We start from the raw sequence: 20,386 nt of genomic DNA, 5'->3' as shown, positions 1-20,386 counted from the left end.
GGTAGGGGGGAAGGTGGATACAATGGGGAGCAGCACAGAATAACTTGATCCTTTCTCCCCATAGCCCTTTATAACATCTCATTGGTGTGAGATGATATCTCATTGTAGTTTTGCTTTGTATTTCCCTGATTGCAAGTGATGTTGAACATTTTTTTCATATGCCTGTTGGCCATTTGTCTTTCCTCTTTGGAGAAGTTTCTTTTCAGCGGTTCTGCCCATTTTTTGACTGGATTTTTGAGCTGTTGAGTCTCATCAGCTCTTTGTAGATTTTTGTGATCAGTCCTTTATCATTAGTGTTGTGTGCAAAAATGTTCTCCCAGTTGGTGGGGTTTCTCTTTGTTTTTGTTATTGTCTCTTTTGCTGTGCAGAAGCTCTTTAATTTGATGTAGTCCCAGCTGTTTATCTTTGCCTTCACTATCACTGCTTTGGGTGATGTGTCTGTAAAGATGTCTTTGAGGTGCATGTCATGTAGTGAGAAACTTTGGTTTGTTTTATTCAATACTATCACCAAAATATCTAGAGCAGTGTCTGGCATACAATGGGAACCCAATAACTATTTGTTAATTCTAGAAAATACTAATCTATGTCTTACTCTAAAACACCTTGGGAAAAAAACTTAAGTTATTTTGCAAGTTTATACATGTCTGTTTTTATAAAATAAATATTTACGAGGAGCAGTATATTAAATCATTTTTATCTGATAATTTAGAAGTATCATATAAAGATTTTTTTATAAACAAATAATTCTTTTATAAATAGAATAATCACCCTTATTTTGTTTTGCGTATCTGGGCTTTTTAATATGTGATATTAAATAGAACAGCCTCAACTTCACTTTCATGCTCCAAAAAAAATAGAATATGAATTAAAACCAACATATATTGATATATATATATATATATATGTCAGTTCTATAAAACTGTTTTTTCTTTGACAAAGTTATGGGCTTAATTAATGAGTAAAGATTTTCTTCTTCCTATGAAATGCAAATCAAACGAATCATTGTAGAGATTCCCCTCTTCCCTCCTGTTCACTATCCAATCTGCTAATATTATATTCTAATATATTACTCTTGAAAATTCTCCTCTCTCCTACTACTGTTGTGCCTGGTTGAAAACCTTAGTATCTTCTCTAAAATTCCTAGTATATTTAAAATACACAATTGCTCATGTTGTTCTTCTGTTAATATCTCTTATTGACTTATTAACATTCAATGTCCCTCCCTAGCATGGTGTGTGAGCGCCTTATGACCATGGTCTTGTTGATTTCTTGAGCCTTGTCTCCCATAATGCTCTGCTGTACACATTACATAGATGACCTTGCTCATTTGGTTCAACTAATAAGCCCTCAGGGTTCTCCTTGAATCACTGTGCTTCTGTGGTGTGCTGGTTACTCCTCTGTGTCATAGAACATTTCACATTGTATTTTAGCCAGTGGGCCTATATTTTGTGGTGTATGGCATCTAGTAGGTGCTCAATAAATTACCAGTGCATTAAAATCAGCTGAAAAAAAGAGTGCTCTCCAGGGAACATTAGTTTGAAAGTTTTACCCAAACATTGTTTATGTGACTGTTACTTATTTTCTTTCTTCCATTACAAAACAACTAATCACTAAGTCTCCTCAGAGGTATGCAGCCAGACATCACTCTGAGACCTTTGGTACTGTAGGTCCTTCAACAACCAATTTCTCATTAAATATTCAGTGTTCATACAGGGGAAAAAGAGAATTTCCTGACATGTTAGAAAAGAGTGGCTAGTTAAAATGGGTTGGCACTCTTGATTTGTGGAGGTATGGGTTTCTGAGATTAATTGCATTTGGAGCATAGACATTGCTCCCTAGCCAAGGGAATCCTTTTTAAAGATTAAGAGTGCTTAACTAAGCACAAATTAGAGAAAATAAAATCAATTTTTGTCATTAATCACTACATCCTCCCCCACCCCTTAATGTAATGGAAAAAACAAATTAAAAAATAGGAGATTCTCAATTCACATTCAATCAATTGGAAACATCATTGTATTTATAATTTAAAAATTGAAAACACTGAAAAAACCCATGTATCTAAAATCTGCATTAGTAAACAAACCATAATGCCCTTGAATGCAGCATTATGTATAGGAGAAGGGTAAATGGTACTCAACCTAAGGAGAAACACTTTCTATACTAGAAAGAAGAGCTCTCCATTTCTGAGCACCTACTCTGTGCCAGGTTCTGTGCTAGGTACCTCCTCAGTCCTATAATGAGCTGAGGAGTGCTGCACAAGTCACTCAATCTCTGCCTTTCTTCACCTTATGGAAAGGAAGGATCCTGAGTCTGTGTTCTGGGAAGAAAAGGAATCAACTACCATCCTCTCACCTCCCACCCACAGTGGCTGCCCATGTCAAGTTGTTGGCTTGCTAGAACAATTCCACTTACATATAAATTCCCATTATGGCTCTCCAAAGGAGAGTCAACCCATACTTACACTGAGGGGAAGTAGGAGAAGAGAGAAATTTGGGAAGAATTGAGCATTGGTAGAGGAAGTTATCAAGGGTCTATTCACCACTGGACTGACTCTTTTTTGGTTTTCCTGAGGAAACCAACACCAAGATTTTAGGACCTGACCTACTGGGGCCTACAGGGAGCAAGGTGGTAGCACCTAGAATTATTATTGCAGTTGCACCAGCCCCGGATCAGAGAATGCTCCAGACTGCCTTGATTGAAGCGCCAGTCTTCAGTCTTTGTCTTATATCTAATCAAGAGGAAAAGCTTTAATTTTTTATCACTGAGATAAATGGAATAGAACTGAGATAGATTAATGGAATAGGACTGATAGTCCAGAAATGAACCACGCATATATGGACAATTAATTTAGAACCAAGGAGCCAGTAGCATACTTTGGAAAAAGGAAAGCCTCTTCAACAAATACTGGATGGCCACATGGACAAGAATCTAAACCATTGTCTCATGCCATACATAAAAATTAACTCAAAAGTTAAAGGGATTACAGACTTAGATGTAAGACTCAAAACCATAAGACACATCATATATATATTTTTTCTATGACACTGGTTTCAGGGATACCTTTGGATGCTCAACTCCCAACAACAAGGGAAACAAAAGCAAAAATAGACAAATGGGACTATATCAAATGAAAAGCTCCACAATGAAAGAAACCATCATCAAAGTGAAAAGACAGCCTACTGAATGGGAGAAAATATTTATTTGCACATGATAGATCTGACATACCCAAGATGCATAAAAACCTCATTAAACTCAATAATAAGCAAACCAATCAAAAAATGGACAAACTAAACAAACTTCTAGAGAAGATATACAGATTTCCAACAGTCGCATGAAAAGAAATGTTTGTCATCCCTCCATCATCACTTATTATTAGAGGAATGCAAGTCAAAATCAATGATATAACACCTCATACCTGTGAGAATGACTTATATATTAAAAAAAAAGAAATAAAAAGTATCGATGAATGTGTGGAGAAAAGAAACTATTATACACTGTTGGTGGGAATGTAAACTGGTGCAACCTCTATGGAAACATTATTCAGGCTCCAGCAAAAATAAAAAATATTTTAATTATAATATCTACCATATGTTCCAGCAATTCTACTTCTAGGTAAGTCTCTGAAGAATATTAAAAACTCTGATACAGAGTGATACATGCACAACTATGTTTATTGTAGTACTGTTTACAATAGGCAAGATATGGAGACAACCCAACTACTCAATGATGGATGATGGGATAAAGAAGATGTGGTATATACGCACAATGGAATACTATGCTCAGCTATTTGAAAAAAAAAGATGAAATCTTACCATTTTCAACAATATAGATGAAACTGGCATAGATTTTGCTTAGTGATATAAGTCAGAAGGAGAAATAGCAGATTTCACTAATATGAGGAATATTAAAAAGCAAAACAAAGGAACAAACAAAACCAAACCCAAACAAAATCTTGGATCCTTATTGTAGAACTGAGGTTAACAGGGGATGAGGGGGTGATAAAAGGAAAGGGTGGAGGGGGTCCAGTGGACTGTGGTGGTATTTTGGTGGCTGGCATTGTTTGGGGATCTGTACTCCTAAGATATGTACAGTCTTGTAAACCACAGTTACCTGTATTTTTAAAGTCATTTTGTTAAAAGACCTAAAGATAGCTTAGATGGAAGGTTAATACTATGAGAAGTAAGATTGGACTCTAAGGATCTCTTATATTTCTCCAAACATCTAGATTTATTTGTTTCTCTGCAATGTCTCAGAGATACAACTTTTCTTAAAGCCTTTTTTATTTCCTATCTCATTGTAACAACGTCCAGTTACTCAAACTATAACTAACATTTTTTTTTGATTAACAAATAAGCATACTTGTCCCTGCAAGAAAGATTTTATGAACAAGGGTGAATATAAAGTATATTTCACTAGATTTTAATATTATTTATTAGTTTATTTCATAATTATGGGTATAATACATTTTGTATTAATTCATTTTCTCATCGTGTTACAAACATCCCCTTCTGGTTTACAAGTGTGATATAGTAGTTATTTCTATGAACAAACTGTAAACTATTCTGGAAACACCCCTTTCTATTTTATTAGGCAAGAAAGCAAGACCAGGGCCTCCCCGGTGGCGCAGCGGTTGAGCGCTGGGTTGCAAAGCTGCCCACAGCCTCTGCAGCGCCGGTTCAATCAGACCCGGTTCGATCCCTGGCCACCGGGTGAGGGTCCCACGTGGCGTGCAGACCTCTCCTGCCGCCCACTGCTCCCCTCAGCAGTGTACTTTGTCAGTCTGCCTGCTCTTCTCTCCCCTTTGGCTCTGGTGAATTCTCTCACCCTCCCCCACTTCTGACTGTTCCCAGTGCTTATATAAATAAAAATAAAAAAGCAAGCAAGACCATCTGCATAGACTTGCAGTCTGTGGGACAGCTATGCAAAAGCTACTGCCTGCAGGTAAAGCCAGTCTTTTCACACACACACACACACACACACACACACACACACACACACACACACACACACACACACCAATGACCAAGCAGTCAGATAAAGAAGATTTAAATATTGGGTACCCAGAGTTTGCATGTCCATAGTCCACTCTGGAAAAACAGAGATTCAATTCTTATAATTAAATTCTTAAATTAAATTCTTGCCTTCCTCTACATATAGATAGCATCATTTTATCATTAGATCAAACAACATAGAACCAGAAGCCACCCTATGAGGAATAATTATACTTTTAATGCCAATGGCTCACTATTCCTACCTATATATGTATAAACTAAATTCAAACTTGTATTTGTTGGAATAGTTCTCCCAGAGTGAAATCTGTCTGACCACTTTCCACTTTAATTAGCTAATAAACTCCTTATTATATCTTTATAACTATCAATGAAATTTTATTTCCAGTTAGCACTTATATATAAATTTTCTTTTGTTGGAGAATACAGTATATACTCTTGGAAAGGATTTTCTATTTTTGCTTAAACTCGAAGTCTCGAGAAGAATATAAGCAGCTCAAATTTATTGAAATCAGTAGTCAGAAATTTTTTTTTCCTGGTTTGTTTTATCTTGGCTTTAACTAATAATACAAAATGATAAAGCCTGACATAAGGTACATTTTCTGATATTCTCTACTGATAAATTTAAACCCTTTTATTTCATTCAGGTAAATTAGCAATTACATTTTGTAGCTGCAAATAAAAGATGTGCCATATGTGAAACCTATGTCTTCTTAAATTATTTGTATCAAAATGTTCTTTTACCTTCCTCTTACCTAACACTAGTCTAAATCCTCGAGTTCTACTGTATGTGTTTGTTACTTTGTAATGTAATTTTGCAAGATTTGCTTTATTTTCTTGCCAGGATAATACTGAAGGCCTGTTGAATGCTGATACCAGCTTATGGAATCAATCTTTATGAATGAAGGGAAGATAACTGAGAGATTGTACCAATTTTCTAATAATTCAAGAAACTAAATAAGGGATAGGAATTAATATTTTATTTTCAAAAGCAATTCAAATTGAGATGTCTGGCACTGGGCAGATTACCACAGAAATGCACAAACATTGAGAACTTGGGTACATGGCTTCGAAACCACATGAGGCATAAACCCCACAAATGATCTTAAAATGTCATCTTGTCACTTGGATATTTGAAAAGGCCAGTTGTCAAACAAATCCTTTTTTGCAAAGGAGTCTAACATTTTTCTTTTTAAGTAAGCATGCGCTGAAGGAAAAGTAAATATATATCAAAATGTAAAGACCATTACTAATCCTCTTTGATTATTCTGCAACAATTCCACAACAATAACAAACTTTCATAAGGAGCTAGGTTTAAAAAGAGGATTCACAGGAGAAACACTTAAATCTCCCATATGGAACCTATACTCTCAAAGAAATTAATTACAATATATATACATTTTAATGGTTTAGAAAGTGGGACACATAGTGGGCTCATGGATGATCACATGGCACATCCACTTAGAATCGACTGCTTCTCTTTCAGGGAACTATTATTCGAAATAAATATTTTCCTTTACTTTTCTATAGCATGAAGAAGAACAGACATGAAACAAAACAGGAAGGTCTGTTGCTCCAAATATATCATAGAATTGGATGATGCGAAAACCTTCACCAAACTTGGGACCCAGGCACCATTCACATCTGGATGTGCTGCAATGGAGGAAGCATCAAATCATTATTTAGTAAGTTTCTTCTAAAAGAAAGACATTTTGCTCATTCTGTGTAAAATCTAAGGTAGTATAAAATATGGCCTTTATCATTATTGATCTTACCAGCTAATGGAAGTGCTAAGACATATACAAGTGAAAAATTAAATAATGAAAAAATTAAGTTGATATATGTATATTAAAAAAGATTTTTTAAAACAGAGAAGTGTAAATGCATAGCAAGGACCACTAAAGATAAATCCCAAAAAGATATTAACTATCCTTAAACAAGAAATTTAAATTTCTGTATTTTCCAAGTTCCCTTTTACATATAATTATATATTATCTTTATAACTCAAAAGTAATTATGTTGTTTTAAAAATAAAGGGACTATAATAACCTAAGTGTAGGATTAGTGTCCTTATATATTTTCAAATGCCCAGAAAGCCGATAAAAACAGATATCGACTCAATGGTACATTCATAGTGGCACATAACCAAACTATCCAGAGAAGAAACCCAAATGTCCAGAGAACACTGAAAGTAGAGCTTCTCAATCTCTTTTGTAATCAGGAAAATAAAAGACAAAATAGCAAAGAAATACCATTTCACAATCATCAGATGAGCTTAATGTAAAAATTGACAGTACAAAGTTTAATGAGGTGAGAACCATTAGAGAATCTTATACTTGTTTGGTTGGGTATAAATTGGTGTAATCACTTTGGAGAGCAAATTGGCAATTCCCACGTAAGTTGAAAATGCACATACTCTCTGACCTGCTGACACTTGTATTATTTGCATAATGAGATATACTTTAAGATGCTCATTACTAACATCTTGGAAATAGTGAAATATTGGAAACAACCCAAATGTCTGTGAGCAAGAAAAAGGATAAATAGGTTATTAAATATTCATTCTGAGAAAAAAATTATGACCTAGAATTGCAAAAAAAAAAAAAAAAGTTGAATTTAAAAGACAAGTTGAAAAGGACATATTTCAGGATAGTTTAAAGCATGAGAAATAGTACTTCATATTAGAGTTTTTTTTCCTGACACCAGCCAATTCTCAATTCTCTGCAGATGACAACTAGACAATTCAGTTCAGTCTGACACTAATTGCCTAGAGTTAGTTTCAGACTCTAACAGTTTAAAGGCTCAGTCCCACATGATTGCCCTCACTTTGGATACATTTGCAAAGATCAGTTCTTCAAGTTACCCACACATCTGTTTGACTTGGCTACAAATTGGGAGTTCCCTACCCCACACTTTTGATAATTTGCTAGAACAACTCACAGAACTCAGGAATATGCTGTACTTTCATATTATGTAGTTTATTAAGGAGGATGCAGATGAACAGCCAGATGGAGGGAGGTCTGAAAGGACCCCCAGTGCAGGAGCCTGTAGAGTTGGGGGAAGCCACTCTCGGGGCATGGGATGTATTCACCAATTTGGAAAATCTCTGAACTCTGCCATTTAGGGATTTCTATTTAAGTTTCATTATGTAGACATGATTAGTTAAACAAATGGTGAGTGAAGTCAAATCTCTAGTCCCTCTCTCCTCAAAGATGGAGGGGTGAAGCTGAAAGCTCCAAGTCTCTAATCAAAGATTGATCTTTCTGGCTGCCAGTACACATCCTGAAGCTATCTAAACCCCTCTCCACCAACATCCAAGTTACTTTACTAGCATAAAACCAAGTACTTTTGAAAGCGCTTTACAATTGGCAAAAGACATTCCTATCACTCCAGAAATTCCCTGGGTATTAGAAGCTCTGTGTCAAGAAATAGAAGTAAAGATCAAATATATTATCTTTAACTATCCAGTTTAAAGATTTAGAGCGGTTACCTCTGGGGAGAAAGCAAATGAAATTGGAGAAAGGCAAAAGGCAGCTTTAACTTTATCTAATATTTTATATAAGAAAAAGATATAAAGCCAATATAACAAAATAAGATTTGACAAAGCTATGAGGTTTTTCAAATACTTAATTCTATTCACTATATGTATTACATAATGGGAAATTTGTCAATGACTACTTTATAAAGGAAATTATCAAGATATGGTACATACCGTAATTTAAGCAGGTTGAGTTCTGAATCAGATTGAGGCATTTGAAGCCCATCTCATGGAAACAAAAAGTAGAATGCAGGAATTCACAGTGATTTTTTTGTCCGATATAAAGTTTTGATATATATCATGAGAGCAAACTGAGCTATGTGTTCTCCTATGCAGATTAATTTGTCTTTCCTTGTATTTAATAGCAACTTGAATTACTTACTCTATCTTTATAATAAGTCTCAGTATCTGGTAGACAAGTCCTTTACATTTTACCTTTTTTTCAGGTTTGTCTTGGCTATTTTGGAGTTTGCTTCTCCATACACATTTAATGATCAGTTTATTAAGTTTCTCAGAAAATTCTATTGGAATTTTGATCAGAATTATATTGAATTTATAGCTCTTTTTGGCAAGGATTGATATATTTTAGGTATTGAATCTTATCCCTAAATCTGTGCCTCTCTCCCACTTGATTCAACCTTATAAACTTTTTTTTAAATATTTTTACTGTTTTTCTTCATAAATATCTTACAAATATATTTCACTTAACATATTTCTAGGTACACCATATTTTTCCTTGCTATCACAATAAGTATTTTAAAATTACATTTCTCATTGTTTGATGTCTGATTATAGTGCCATCTTTTTTCATGCCATAGCATAGACATTGTTGTTAATATCCACGGAGATCATCTTTGTTTACCTATATGTTTTTCAACTTCTTTTCCCTCCATTTCTTTTTTACACTTTGGTACTTCTTTCTGGAGTCATTTCTAATGCACATTCTTTTCAAGTTTCTTTATTGAAAATCTGTGAGGAGTAAATTCTCTGTTTTATTTTTTTATGAAAATACTATTCTTTCTCCATTGTTCTTGAAAGTTTTTATGGAAAAAATATTTTTTCAATTATCATTCTACTGATGCTGGTGACAATTTGTTGTTTTTTGTAAGTCACTTTTTTCCCTACTGGATGATTTTAAGTCCTTTCTCCATACTTAGTATTTTTCAGTTTCATCTCAGGTTATTTTATGTAGGTAAGACCTTCACGTTTCTGTGAATTCACATCTTCTGTTACCTCTGAGAACTCATAAGCACTATTTCATTGAACTGACTCCCAATAGTCTCTCTACTTTCATTTGCCATGACTCTTAAATGTATGTTAAATGTTCTTTTATTATCCACATCCCCTTCCTATATTCACAATAATTTCTTCAGATCTTTCTTTGTGTGTATATAATTGTTTGCTTAACCCTTGCACCAAATTAATTTCAAATACTAGAATTTAGAATTTTATATCATTAAAAATGTTTTTATATTTTCCTGGTCATATTTAATGCTTTTTATTTCTTGAAAGATTTTGAAAATTATGTTTTATTTCTTTAAACACAAAGTAAGAAATTGTAACTTAAAAATTTGTATTTATTGATTTTTTTGCTGACTTTTAATCTTGATGACTTATTTTCTTATTGCAATGTTCTGATTTATAGGAAATATATGTGTATATATATGTATGTATATATAAAAATATATGATACATATCAAATATATACCCAAATATATTCCTCATATATATATTTGATCTTCATTCACAGTTCCTGACTCACAGCTCCCAAAAGCCTTGGCATTTCCTAAGTGTTGAGAATGATTTGTTAATTTGGTGATTTTTGAGGGACACACCTAAGATGGAGGCTGGTTGCCAGCAGAATCAGTCATGTGATTAGGAGGTTGGAATTTCCAGTCCCACCCCCTGATCTTGGGGGAGAAGACAGAGGCTTGAGGTTGAATTCAAGTGCCAATGGCCAGTAAGCTCATCACTCATGCCTAAGTAATGAAAGCTCAAAAGGAGGCCCATTGGAGAGCTTTTGGGCTGGTGAACTGAAGAGCCAGGAGGAGCAATTTGAAAAAGTATGTATGTGTTTGGTATGTAAAGTGAGGTACATGTGTGTGAATAGTAAAACTATCATCTGGGCCTGTAATGAATAACAATTTAAATGCTTAGAAATGTATTTTGGTTAAAAGGGCCCCAGAATTTGCTTACCATTTTAGCAATTTTTGAATTTCCTCTGGGATCACGTCGTAATATTTAAAAAGATTTCTTTTTAAAAACAAGAAAGCAGTAAGTTGAGTAAGTTTCTGTGGATTATTCAAAATGACATCTTTCCAAAAAATAGGATGAGTATAATTGTTCTCAAATTGGATTTTTTTAAGGTTAAGCATCAATATTCCAGGTGGAAAACTTCTCAGGTCATTCCCATTAATGGCTAGTTTTGTAAGTGATCTGCAAATAAAGGAAACATAATATGAAAGGCATACATGCAATTTAGAATACCAAAGTAAAATTTTATCAATATTCCTGAAAATTGGTATAAAATTTAGTAATAAAATACAAATAAAAGAAATAGAAGTATTTCTTTACAATCAAGAGAATTAACTTTAAAAGTAACTAAACCACTATATTTTTAGGCAAATAAGTATATTTGTGTGAATAATAGCATGAAAACAAGTATTTTTGGTTTTGTAACATGTCATCACTATGGAAAAAAGAAATAATATTCACAAACACAGCAACAGGAAGAAATATGTCATTACATAAAATATAGTATGATACAAAAAATACATTTTCATAGACATTAAATAATCACACTTTTTTTATTCAACTTCAATCAAGACTGAAATTGAAGCTTTTCAAACTGCATTATGTGCTGTGTTATACTTTGACTTTTCATCAACAATGTCAGTTTCTAATAACTCATATCTTTATACCTTTATGCAAAGAAAACCAACATTGATTTTCTCATTTTATACCACTTGCCTTAATGGTACTTTAAAAATATTTTCGGGCCTCCCCGGTGGTGCAGCAGTTGAGTGCTGGGTTGTGAAGCTGCCCGCAGCCTCGGCAGCGACGGTTTGATCTCCAGCTGCACCCTGGCCACTAGAGGAGGGTCCCACATGGCGCGCAGACCTCTCCTGCTGCCCGCTGCTCCCCTCAGCAGTGTACTTGGGTCCTTCTGCCTGCTCTGCTCCCCGCTCTGGCTCTGGTGAATTCTCTCACCCTCCTGCGCTTCTGACTGTACCCAGTGCTTGTATAAATAAATAAATAAATCTTTAAAATAAATAAATAAATAAATAAAAATATTTTTGAGTCACTTGTCGCCTTTCTAATTCTGCCTATTTATGCAAAATAGACAGAAAAATATCTGTTCATGAGGGACATATAAAAATCAAATCAAAAGCTGGTTCAACTTGTCAACTATACAAGTACTGAAAAGGTTGATAGATGAACTTAGGCTTAAGATAACCTTATAAAAATGCCATCAGGGGACTCTAGCTTCTCAGTTGCAGTCTACTTTCATATCTCTTATCTACACAATTCGAGCTCCTTAATTGTACTTCCTTCTGCTATGGCCAAAATATAGTCAAACTGGCATAAGGTACCATAAGAGGAGAGTGCTGCGAGAGGAGCAGAGAGAAGGCCAGGGAAGTAAGAAAGACAGGAAAAAGAAAGACATGGAAAAGTAAGAGAAGGAAAAGGAAAAATAAAAGAAGCATGAGCTAGCGTCAAGTTGTCTCAAGCCCCTCATTTCATCCTCAGCCCTTCTCTTTTCGTGCCTACGAATCCCGCGGGTCGGGACATTCCCCCCCCCCAAAAAAAAGAAAGAAATGGGAAAATGAGAACATGCATAAATGGGTAAAAACAAAGTAAAGTGGAAGGCAAAAACTAAATATATTAGTGATAACAAATGTTAACTAGCTGAATTGCCTATATTAAATACAAAGATAGTCACATAGGACATTAAATAATTGATATAAAATAGAAAAACAAACATAAAATTTCATTTTAATGAAGTTTATGCTCCTGGAAAACTATACAAAATCAGGTAAAACTCTATCAGGACTTATAAATCATTTGGTTACATGGTTTGATTTTAAATTAAAGAAGTACATAGCTTTTCTCCAGTCTTTTCTGGTGGTAGTAATGAAAATCAGAGAAAATATTCATTTATAGTAGCACTACAATTACAAAGTACTTAGAAAAGGTTAATAAGATAAAAATCTTGTATGAAATGGGTCATATAGTCTTATGAAGAACATAAGAATTGAACAAATAAAACTTGCAATTTTTTGATGAAAGGATTTATTGTCAGAAATGTAAGTTCTGATAACTTTAATTTTTATATGTAAATTCAATGCAATTCCAATTAAAGTCCCAACTTTGTGCTTCTGTGTTTTGGGGGTGGAATTCTCAATCTAAAGAGGATAGTTAAGAGCTATTATTGAAAAATAATCTCCCTACTTGATACTATTATTCTAAGATTACAGTCAAAATAATATGATACAAAAAGGAACAGATATGAACATCAAAAAATTTTAAGATATTAATATGAGAAAAAACAGAGCCTAGCAATGAAATTATCCTTTGTATTACTTGTACTTGTAGATGTATTTCCTTATGAAAATAAATAAAACCACACAAAGGAAAATGGACAAAATAACTTGTCATTCTATTAAGTGGTCATTGTAGCTTCCCTTTAAATATTGAAAGTGGTATAACTTTAAAATATTATATACCAACCATTCAAATTACATTTTGGTAAACTTTATGCCTCATGTAAATTTACTCCATTGCAATCATCACGGAATATTCTTTTTTTTTTAAATTTTGTCTCTTTTTAAGATTTATTTATTTATACAAGCACTGAGTACAGTCAGAAGCGCAGGAGGGTGAGAGAATTCACCAGAGCCAGAGCGGGGAGCAGAACAGGCAGAAGGACCGAAGTACACTGCTGAGGGGAGCAGCGGGCGGCAGGAGAGGTCTGCACGCCATGTGGGACCCACACCCGGTGGCCGGAGATTGAACTGGCACCACAGAGTCTGCGGGCAGCTTCACAACTCAGCGCTCAACTGCTCTGCCACCCGGGAGGCCCATCACGGAATATTCTTAAGGTCATATCATTTTATACATACTTACTACTTCCAAAATACCTGAGTTTCTGGATTTCGTTTGGAATAAAATCAATACTATTGTAGGAAAGATCAACTTTCTCAAGATGGGACAAGGAAAAAAACCTTAATTGGAAAAAGAAAATTAATTGTAAAAATGAGTATTTATACTGGACATAATTAAAGAATTAAGTACGTGAGTAAATAGTATGAAAATCAAAGAATTAATACATGAGTAAATAGTATGAAATAGAGAGAAACTTTTTCTAAGATCTTGGAATTTAGATAGACTTCTTTTTATTATAGATAACATGATTACAATGAAAATTCCTAAAAATTTTTCATTTATCCATTAAAACCGGTTTGAAATGTTTTAGAGTAGATAAAACCTCATCTACAAAGGCCACCCAAGAAATTCCTCACATTTGAGAATGTTTTTCCTGGTGTAATGTTATGATAAGTATATGTGTAATTTATACCAGTGATAAGTATTGTGTGAATGATACTCTTTTAAGTGACTGAGTAGTTAGTTCTATATAGTACAAACATGAATTTGGATGCACTTCCTTAATTACTATGCAGATTTTATTTTGTAAAATGTTCAACTACTTAAGAATCCCTGTTCCTTTACCCATAACCTACATTCAGTTTTTTAAACTCAAATTGGAAAAGATACCTTCTTTTGGCATTTGGTTTAAGATTTTGGTTTAAAACTTTGATTCAGAGTTAAATAATTAGCTGTCCATATGTGGGGGAGAGTCTATGATATTTGGTCTTCATTCGTAGTTCCTGACTCACTGCTCTCAAAAACCTTGGACTTTCTTAAGTGCTGAGAGTATTAAAAGTGTCTCTTAATGGACCCAGATAGTATCAGTGGTGGTTCCTTGCTTCATTCCCTGGAGGCTCAGCTACACTAACCCATGTAACAGCACCTAGAGACTCCCATAGCATACAGTGAAATTAGAACACCCCTTGGACATCAGGGACCAGTTAGACTGTACCAGAGGGAAACAGAGGAGATCCATGCTTCATTGAACAAGAGGTGGGTAGAGAGAGACTCCTGGAGGCTGTGGCCTAGTGTCGGAGTCTGCAGTACAAACTATGGTATGACCACTTGGTCAGCCACTTGACCAGTGGTCCTGGAAAGGAGGGATGGATGGTTTGGAGGCACACGCCCTTATCTGAAGGAAATTTGTGTGGAAAAGCTGAGGGATTCCTGATGGGATATCGTCCACAATGAAAAGAGAAGGACGGTGAGATGGATTACGAAATCCCTTGCCACCCTTTAGGTCTGGTGCTGACCTTGTGGAGTGCATTGACAGCAAGTACTAGCAGCAGAGTCGAGATTTCCTAATTCAAAGTTCAGTGCTTCCCCATACCCAAAAGACTATTAAGTGATAGGTGTAAGGTTCTTATTTGAGTCTTTTTATATTGTGTTCATTTAATCCACACTGAGATTATGAATCTCTACATATATATTCACTAGCCTTATATTAATTGCCATCTCTGTAGCTGGTGAAATTATTTTTAACACAATATTAAAAAGCAAATAAGCTAACTAGAACAGAATAAGAATTATTAAAATTGCAATTTTCAAAAAAAATTGATGAACTTCTAAATAATAAACTGTATATTCTATGTTTATAATCTCAGACTGACTCTTACCCAGGTGGAAGAGTAGTGATAAAATTAAAGGCTATGTTGAAAATTCTAAGGTACTTAAGTTGTTCAATTGCAGAAGGGATTTCTTTGATAGGATTATTTCTCAGAATCAGTACTTGTAAATATTTAACACAAAATACCTGAGGAACAGAAAAGAGAAATAACACAAGTAGAGTAATAAAGTATGCAAATGCCTTTTTGTTACATTTTATAAACCCTTTGAACTAATGTAGTAAAATCAGGGTAGTAACTTTAATTGGCTGTATTATTTATCTCAACAAATGCCTTGGTAATAACTGATCAACATTAATATGTACAATATAGTAAGATAATGCAACTACTATATTCATACACCCATGACTCATGAATGATCCCAATCTAAATGGGAAATTCATCCTGTTTTGATCAAGCTCATGGTTTCATAATAAGCAATTACGCAAACAGTGAGGGAGGAAGGAGATACCTGCAGAACCAGGAAAATAAGTAAGTAACCTTAGTAATCTGTGGAGTGTCAGCTATCATAGCCATATTGTTTTACTGTGGCATCATAGTAATTGCATGTACACTGATTTTTCATATGAAGTGTAAAAAAAGAATATTCCATTTAAATCTGTCATCTTTGCGTGACTAATATATTTTTTGCTCTCTGGTGAATCTTCATAAGGTGTACATTAGCTCTCTTGAACAAATTAAGCCTTTTTATATTCATAAGGATCTAAAATTGGTAGAACAGTGCAGGATAATTCTTGTAATCAGAAAGTATAAGCCTTCCAATATTGTTTTTCCTTTTCAGCATGGTTTTGGCTATTTGCAATTCCTTTCATTTCCATATGAACTTTAGGATCATATCAAATTGGGGAGGGGGAGTCAAGTTGTAATTTTCACAAGCATTGCAATGAATCTATAGGTCAATTTGGGAGTATTGTAATCTTAGCATGTTAAAACTTCAGATTCCTGAATTTAGGATTCTTGCCATCTAAGTATATCTCCTTTAATTTTTAAACAATGTTCTACAGTTTTCACCATAAACATTTTGCACTTTTGTTAATCTTACTCCTGAATATTTTATTATTCTTTTTTGTGGAAATAAAGTCTCTCTCTCCCCTTCATCTTCTTTCCTCCTTCCTTCCTCTCTTACCTGTACCCTCCCTCTCCTCACTGTTCCCCTGCCTCTTCCCTCTCCTCTCTCTCCTCCCCTTAACTCTGCCACTATCTTCTCCTCTTCTTTCTCTCAGAGGTAGTCACAATCATTAACTACATTTTGTGGGATTTCTTAATTAAAAGTTTTTCCCCTCCACTATCCCTTATATTCTCTTGACCCTTTCTACCTTCCTCCTCCTTAACCTCAGAAAACTCACTTCATTTATTAGTGTCTCCAAGTTTTTATAGGTATTTTACTTTGTCAAATCATCTACACTGTAAACGTCCAATATTTGTCTTTGTCATTCTGATTTGTGATACTGCACATGTTTCCCTCAAACTACTTCCATTTTGCTTTAAATAGTAGCATTTAGTCTTTCCTTATGGCTGAATAGTATATCATAGTATGGATTGTTTTTGGTATTATGAAGAAATTCAACAGATTTTTGTATATTGATGTGTGCTACAACCTTGCTGAATTCAAACATTAGTTTTAGTGGTATTTTTTGTGAATTCCTTAAGATTTTTTTTTAAATTAGTATTTTATTTTATATAATTCTTACATCATTTTTCATTTTTGTACAATGTATGCATTATCATTTTGGTTATATTCCCCATACAATTGCACCCCCCTTATTTAACCCTAGTCCTTCCTCTTCCCTTCCCCCTCCCCCCCAATGGTGTGTCTCTGGTTTATAGTTGCTTGTTGATTTTGATTTTTACTTTGCATTAATTAGTCTTTTTCCTGGTCCCTTATTTAGGTTTTCTAAATTCCTGCTATGAGTGAGATCATCCGTTATTTGTCTTTTTCTTTCTGACTTATTTCACTGAGCATGATCCCTTCTAGCTTACCCAAATGACACAGAAACATTAATTTCAAAGGACACCGCCTGCACCCCTATTTTTATAGCAGCATTATTTACAATAGCTAAGCTATGGAAACAACCCAAATGCCCAAAAATAGATGACTGGATCAAGAAGATGTGGTACATATACACCATGGAATATTACTCAGCATTCAAAAAAGATAAACACATGCAGTTTGCAACAACATGGATGGAGCTAGAAGGAATTCCTTAAGATTTTTATATACAAATAATGTCATCTATAACTAGAGATAGTTTAAAGAACTCTTTCCTTTTAAATCTAGAATACTTTTATTTCTTTTTCTTACCTAATTGCATTGGTTAAAAAGCTAGTACAATGTGGAATACAAAGTAGTAAAAATGAACATTTTCATCTTGTTCCTCATCTTAGAAGGAAAACGTTCAGTCTTTTACCATTAAGTATGATATTAGCTATGAGGTTTTCTCTTTGTGGCTGCCCTTTAAGAAGTTGAGACTGTTCCCTTCTATTCCTAGATGTTGCTTTTGTATCATAAAAGGATGTTATATTTTGTAAACTGTTATCTGCCTCTACTGAGGAAATAGTGTAGTTTTTCCCCCCTTCACTATGCTAATATGGCATATTACATTGATTATTGTTTTTGTTTTTTTGCTATGTTTCACCAATCTTGCATTCCTGGGATAAAGCTCACTTGGTCATGGTGTAAAACCTTTGTTACTGAATTTGATTTGCTTGAATTTTCATGAGGATTTTTGCATCTGTATTCTTGTTCTGTAGTTTTTCTTTCCATATTTTTGTCTAGTTTTGGTATCAAAACATTAAAGCAGGGACTGTTTCTTCCTCTATATTTAGAAGAGTTTGTGAGAAATTATGTTAATTTTTTTAAAGATTTTTATTTATTTATTTACACAAGAACTGGGGTACAGGCCAGATTCACCGGAGCGTGAGAGGATTCACCAGAGACAGAGTGGGGAACAGAACAGGCAGACTGACTGAAATACACTGCTAAGGGGAGCAGCAAGTGAAACAGTAGAGGTCTGCCATGCCATGTGGGACCCTCGCCGGTCAGCCAGGATCAAACCATTCTCTACTGCACTAATCTCTGCACAATTTTTATTGTTATCTTTATTCCTTTTGTTAACTTGCCCTTTATTTTTCCCTAATGGTTTCAATGGAGAATTAGGTTATTGATTTCCCTTTTTTAACATAAACATTCAGAGCTATAAAATTCCCTCTGGATACTGCTATACATATACCCTATTCATTTTGGCATGGTGTGTTTTCATTTTCATTCATGTCAAACTATTTTCAAATTTCCCCTTTGATTTCTTCATTGAGTCATTCATTAATGAAGGTGTTGTTTAATTTACATGGATTTAATTGCCATATACTTTCAAATTTCTTTTAGTTATTAATTTGCAATTATATTCTATATGGTAAAAAAAATTCTCTGATTTTTATTTATTTTTAATTTATTGATATGGTCCTACTTGGGAAATGTCCTATATAAATTTGTGATTGTGTATTTTGTTACTGTTGGTTAGAGTATTGCATAAATGTCTATTAGGTCTCATTGATCTATAGTACTGTTCAAGCCTTATATTTCCCTGTTGACTTCTGGCTAGTTGTTGTATGCATTATTGAAAATGGAGTATTGAAGTATCTAATGATCTAATCTAACTATTATTCTTGAATATTATATTTCTCCTTTCAATTTTTCAGTTTTGTTTCATGTACTCTGGGGTTCAATTGTTAAGTATTTATGTGTTTATATTTGCTGTGTTATCCTAATATATTGACGCATGTCCCCTTTTATCTCTAGTAATTTGTTTTAAAATCTATTTTTTTTATATTGTAATTACTCCAGGTTCCTTTTGGTTGCAGTTTGCATATCTTTACCCATACTTCTATATTCAAACTCCTTTTTTCTTTCAATCTTAAGCAAATCTCCTGTAGATAGCATATCACTGAAGCTTGCTTCTTTTAGATCCAGTTTGATAATTTGGATCTTTTGATGTCTTCACATCCAATATTATTATGACATGATTGAATTTATGTCTGCCATTTTACTATTTAATTTTCTCTTTTTGCCTTCTTTCGCATCAACTAAATATTTTCTAGTGTGCCATTTTAATTACTTTAAAGATATTTTTCATTATATTCTTGAGTTATTTTCTTAGTTATTGTTTTAGATTTACACTTATCAAAATCTTAAGATTTACACTAAATACCAGTAAGCTAAGCAAATGTTGTTCTTTTTTTTTTTTTTCTTTAAAGAGGCATGTATTTTTATTTATTTATTTATTTGTTTATTTGTTTATACATACACTGGGTACAGTCAGAAACGCGGGAGGGTGAGAGAATTCACCAGAGCCAGAACGGGGAGCAGAGCAGGCAGAAGGACCGAAGTACACTGCTGAGGGGAGCAGCGGGCGGCAGGAGAGGTCTGCGCGCCATGTGGGACCCTCCTCTGGTGGCCGGGGAGCAGCCTGGGATCGAACCGGTGCCGCAGAGGCCGCGGGGAGCTTTGCAACCCAGCGCTCAACTGCTGCACCACCGGGGAGGCCCCCCCTTTTTTTTTTAAAGATTGATTTATTTATGCATACAAGTTATGGGGTGTAAACCAGAGGTGCGGGAGTGTGAAAGGATTCACCAGAGAAAGTGGGGAGCAGAACAGGCAGATCTACTGAAATACACTATTGAGGGGAGCAGTGGATGAGACAGAAGAGCTCTGCTGCACCATATGGGTTTCTCCCTGGCCGGCTGGGGATCGAACTCATGTTACAGTGGCTGGCTACAGTAGCTTGACAGCAGTCTTCAATCCCTGTGTCACCAGGGAGGTCTGGAAATGTTGTTCTTAAATAGCTCTATTCTCTCTTCCTTTTTGTACACTGATTGTGATATGTATTGTGTCCATATGTATTACAGATACAACAATACATTATATAATTATTACTGTATATAATTGTATGTCTTTGAAGGAAACTGAGAGATGAAAGAAAACCAATTATTAGATACAAATAGGGCTTGTTATATTAAACTTCCTATTTACCATTTCAGCTTCTGTCTTTATCTGTCCCAAAACCATTTCC

General features: G+C 34.5%; 2 protein-coding genes across 4 annotated transcripts in view; one reads left to right on the top strand and one right to left on the bottom strand.

The window, feature by feature from the left end:
* The window catches only part of LCP1 (lymphocyte cytosolic protein 1), a 156,662-nt gene that overhangs the window by 25,965 nt on the left and 110,311 nt on the right, over window positions 1–20,386 (top strand). The window contains exon 3 of the mRNA XM_054687783.1: window positions 6,540–6,694. The gene's annotated coding sequence lies outside the window, so the exon portion shown is untranslated. The remainder of the gene's footprint in view (window positions 1–6,539; window positions 6,695–20,386) is intronic.
* The window catches only part of LRRC63 (leucine rich repeat containing 63), a 35,773-nt gene continuing 20,990 nt past the window's right edge, over window positions 5,604–20,386 (bottom strand). Inside the window, exons 7-10 of one of the 3 annotated variants that reach the window (XM_037527023.2) lie at window positions 15,312–15,448; window positions 13,689–13,772; window positions 10,744–10,983; window positions 5,604–6,662 (exon numbers count right to left, since the gene is read on the bottom strand). In XM_037527023.2, coding sequence (XP_037382920.1) covers window positions 6,503–6,662; window positions 10,744–10,983; window positions 13,689–13,772; window positions 15,312–15,448 — 621 coding nt within the window. In that variant the 3' untranslated portion in view covers window positions 5,604–6,502. Of the gene's footprint in view, window positions 6,663–8,735; window positions 8,774–9,242; window positions 9,517–10,743; window positions 10,984–13,688; window positions 13,773–15,311; window positions 15,449–20,386 lie in introns of those variants that run through there. The other 2 variants (XM_054687788.1, XM_054687789.1) reach the window with 2 other exon arrangements.

The sequence above is a fragment of the Talpa occidentalis genome, unplaced genomic scaffold (genome assembly GCF_014898055.3).
Source record: "Talpa occidentalis isolate TD23 unplaced genomic scaffold, MPIMG_talOcc4v2.1 talOcc4.5, whole genome shotgun sequence".
Taxonomy (NCBI): Eukaryota; Metazoa; Chordata; class Mammalia; order Eulipotyphla; family Talpidae; genus Talpa; species Talpa occidentalis.
This window is presented reverse-complemented; position numbering and strand designations above follow the sequence as displayed.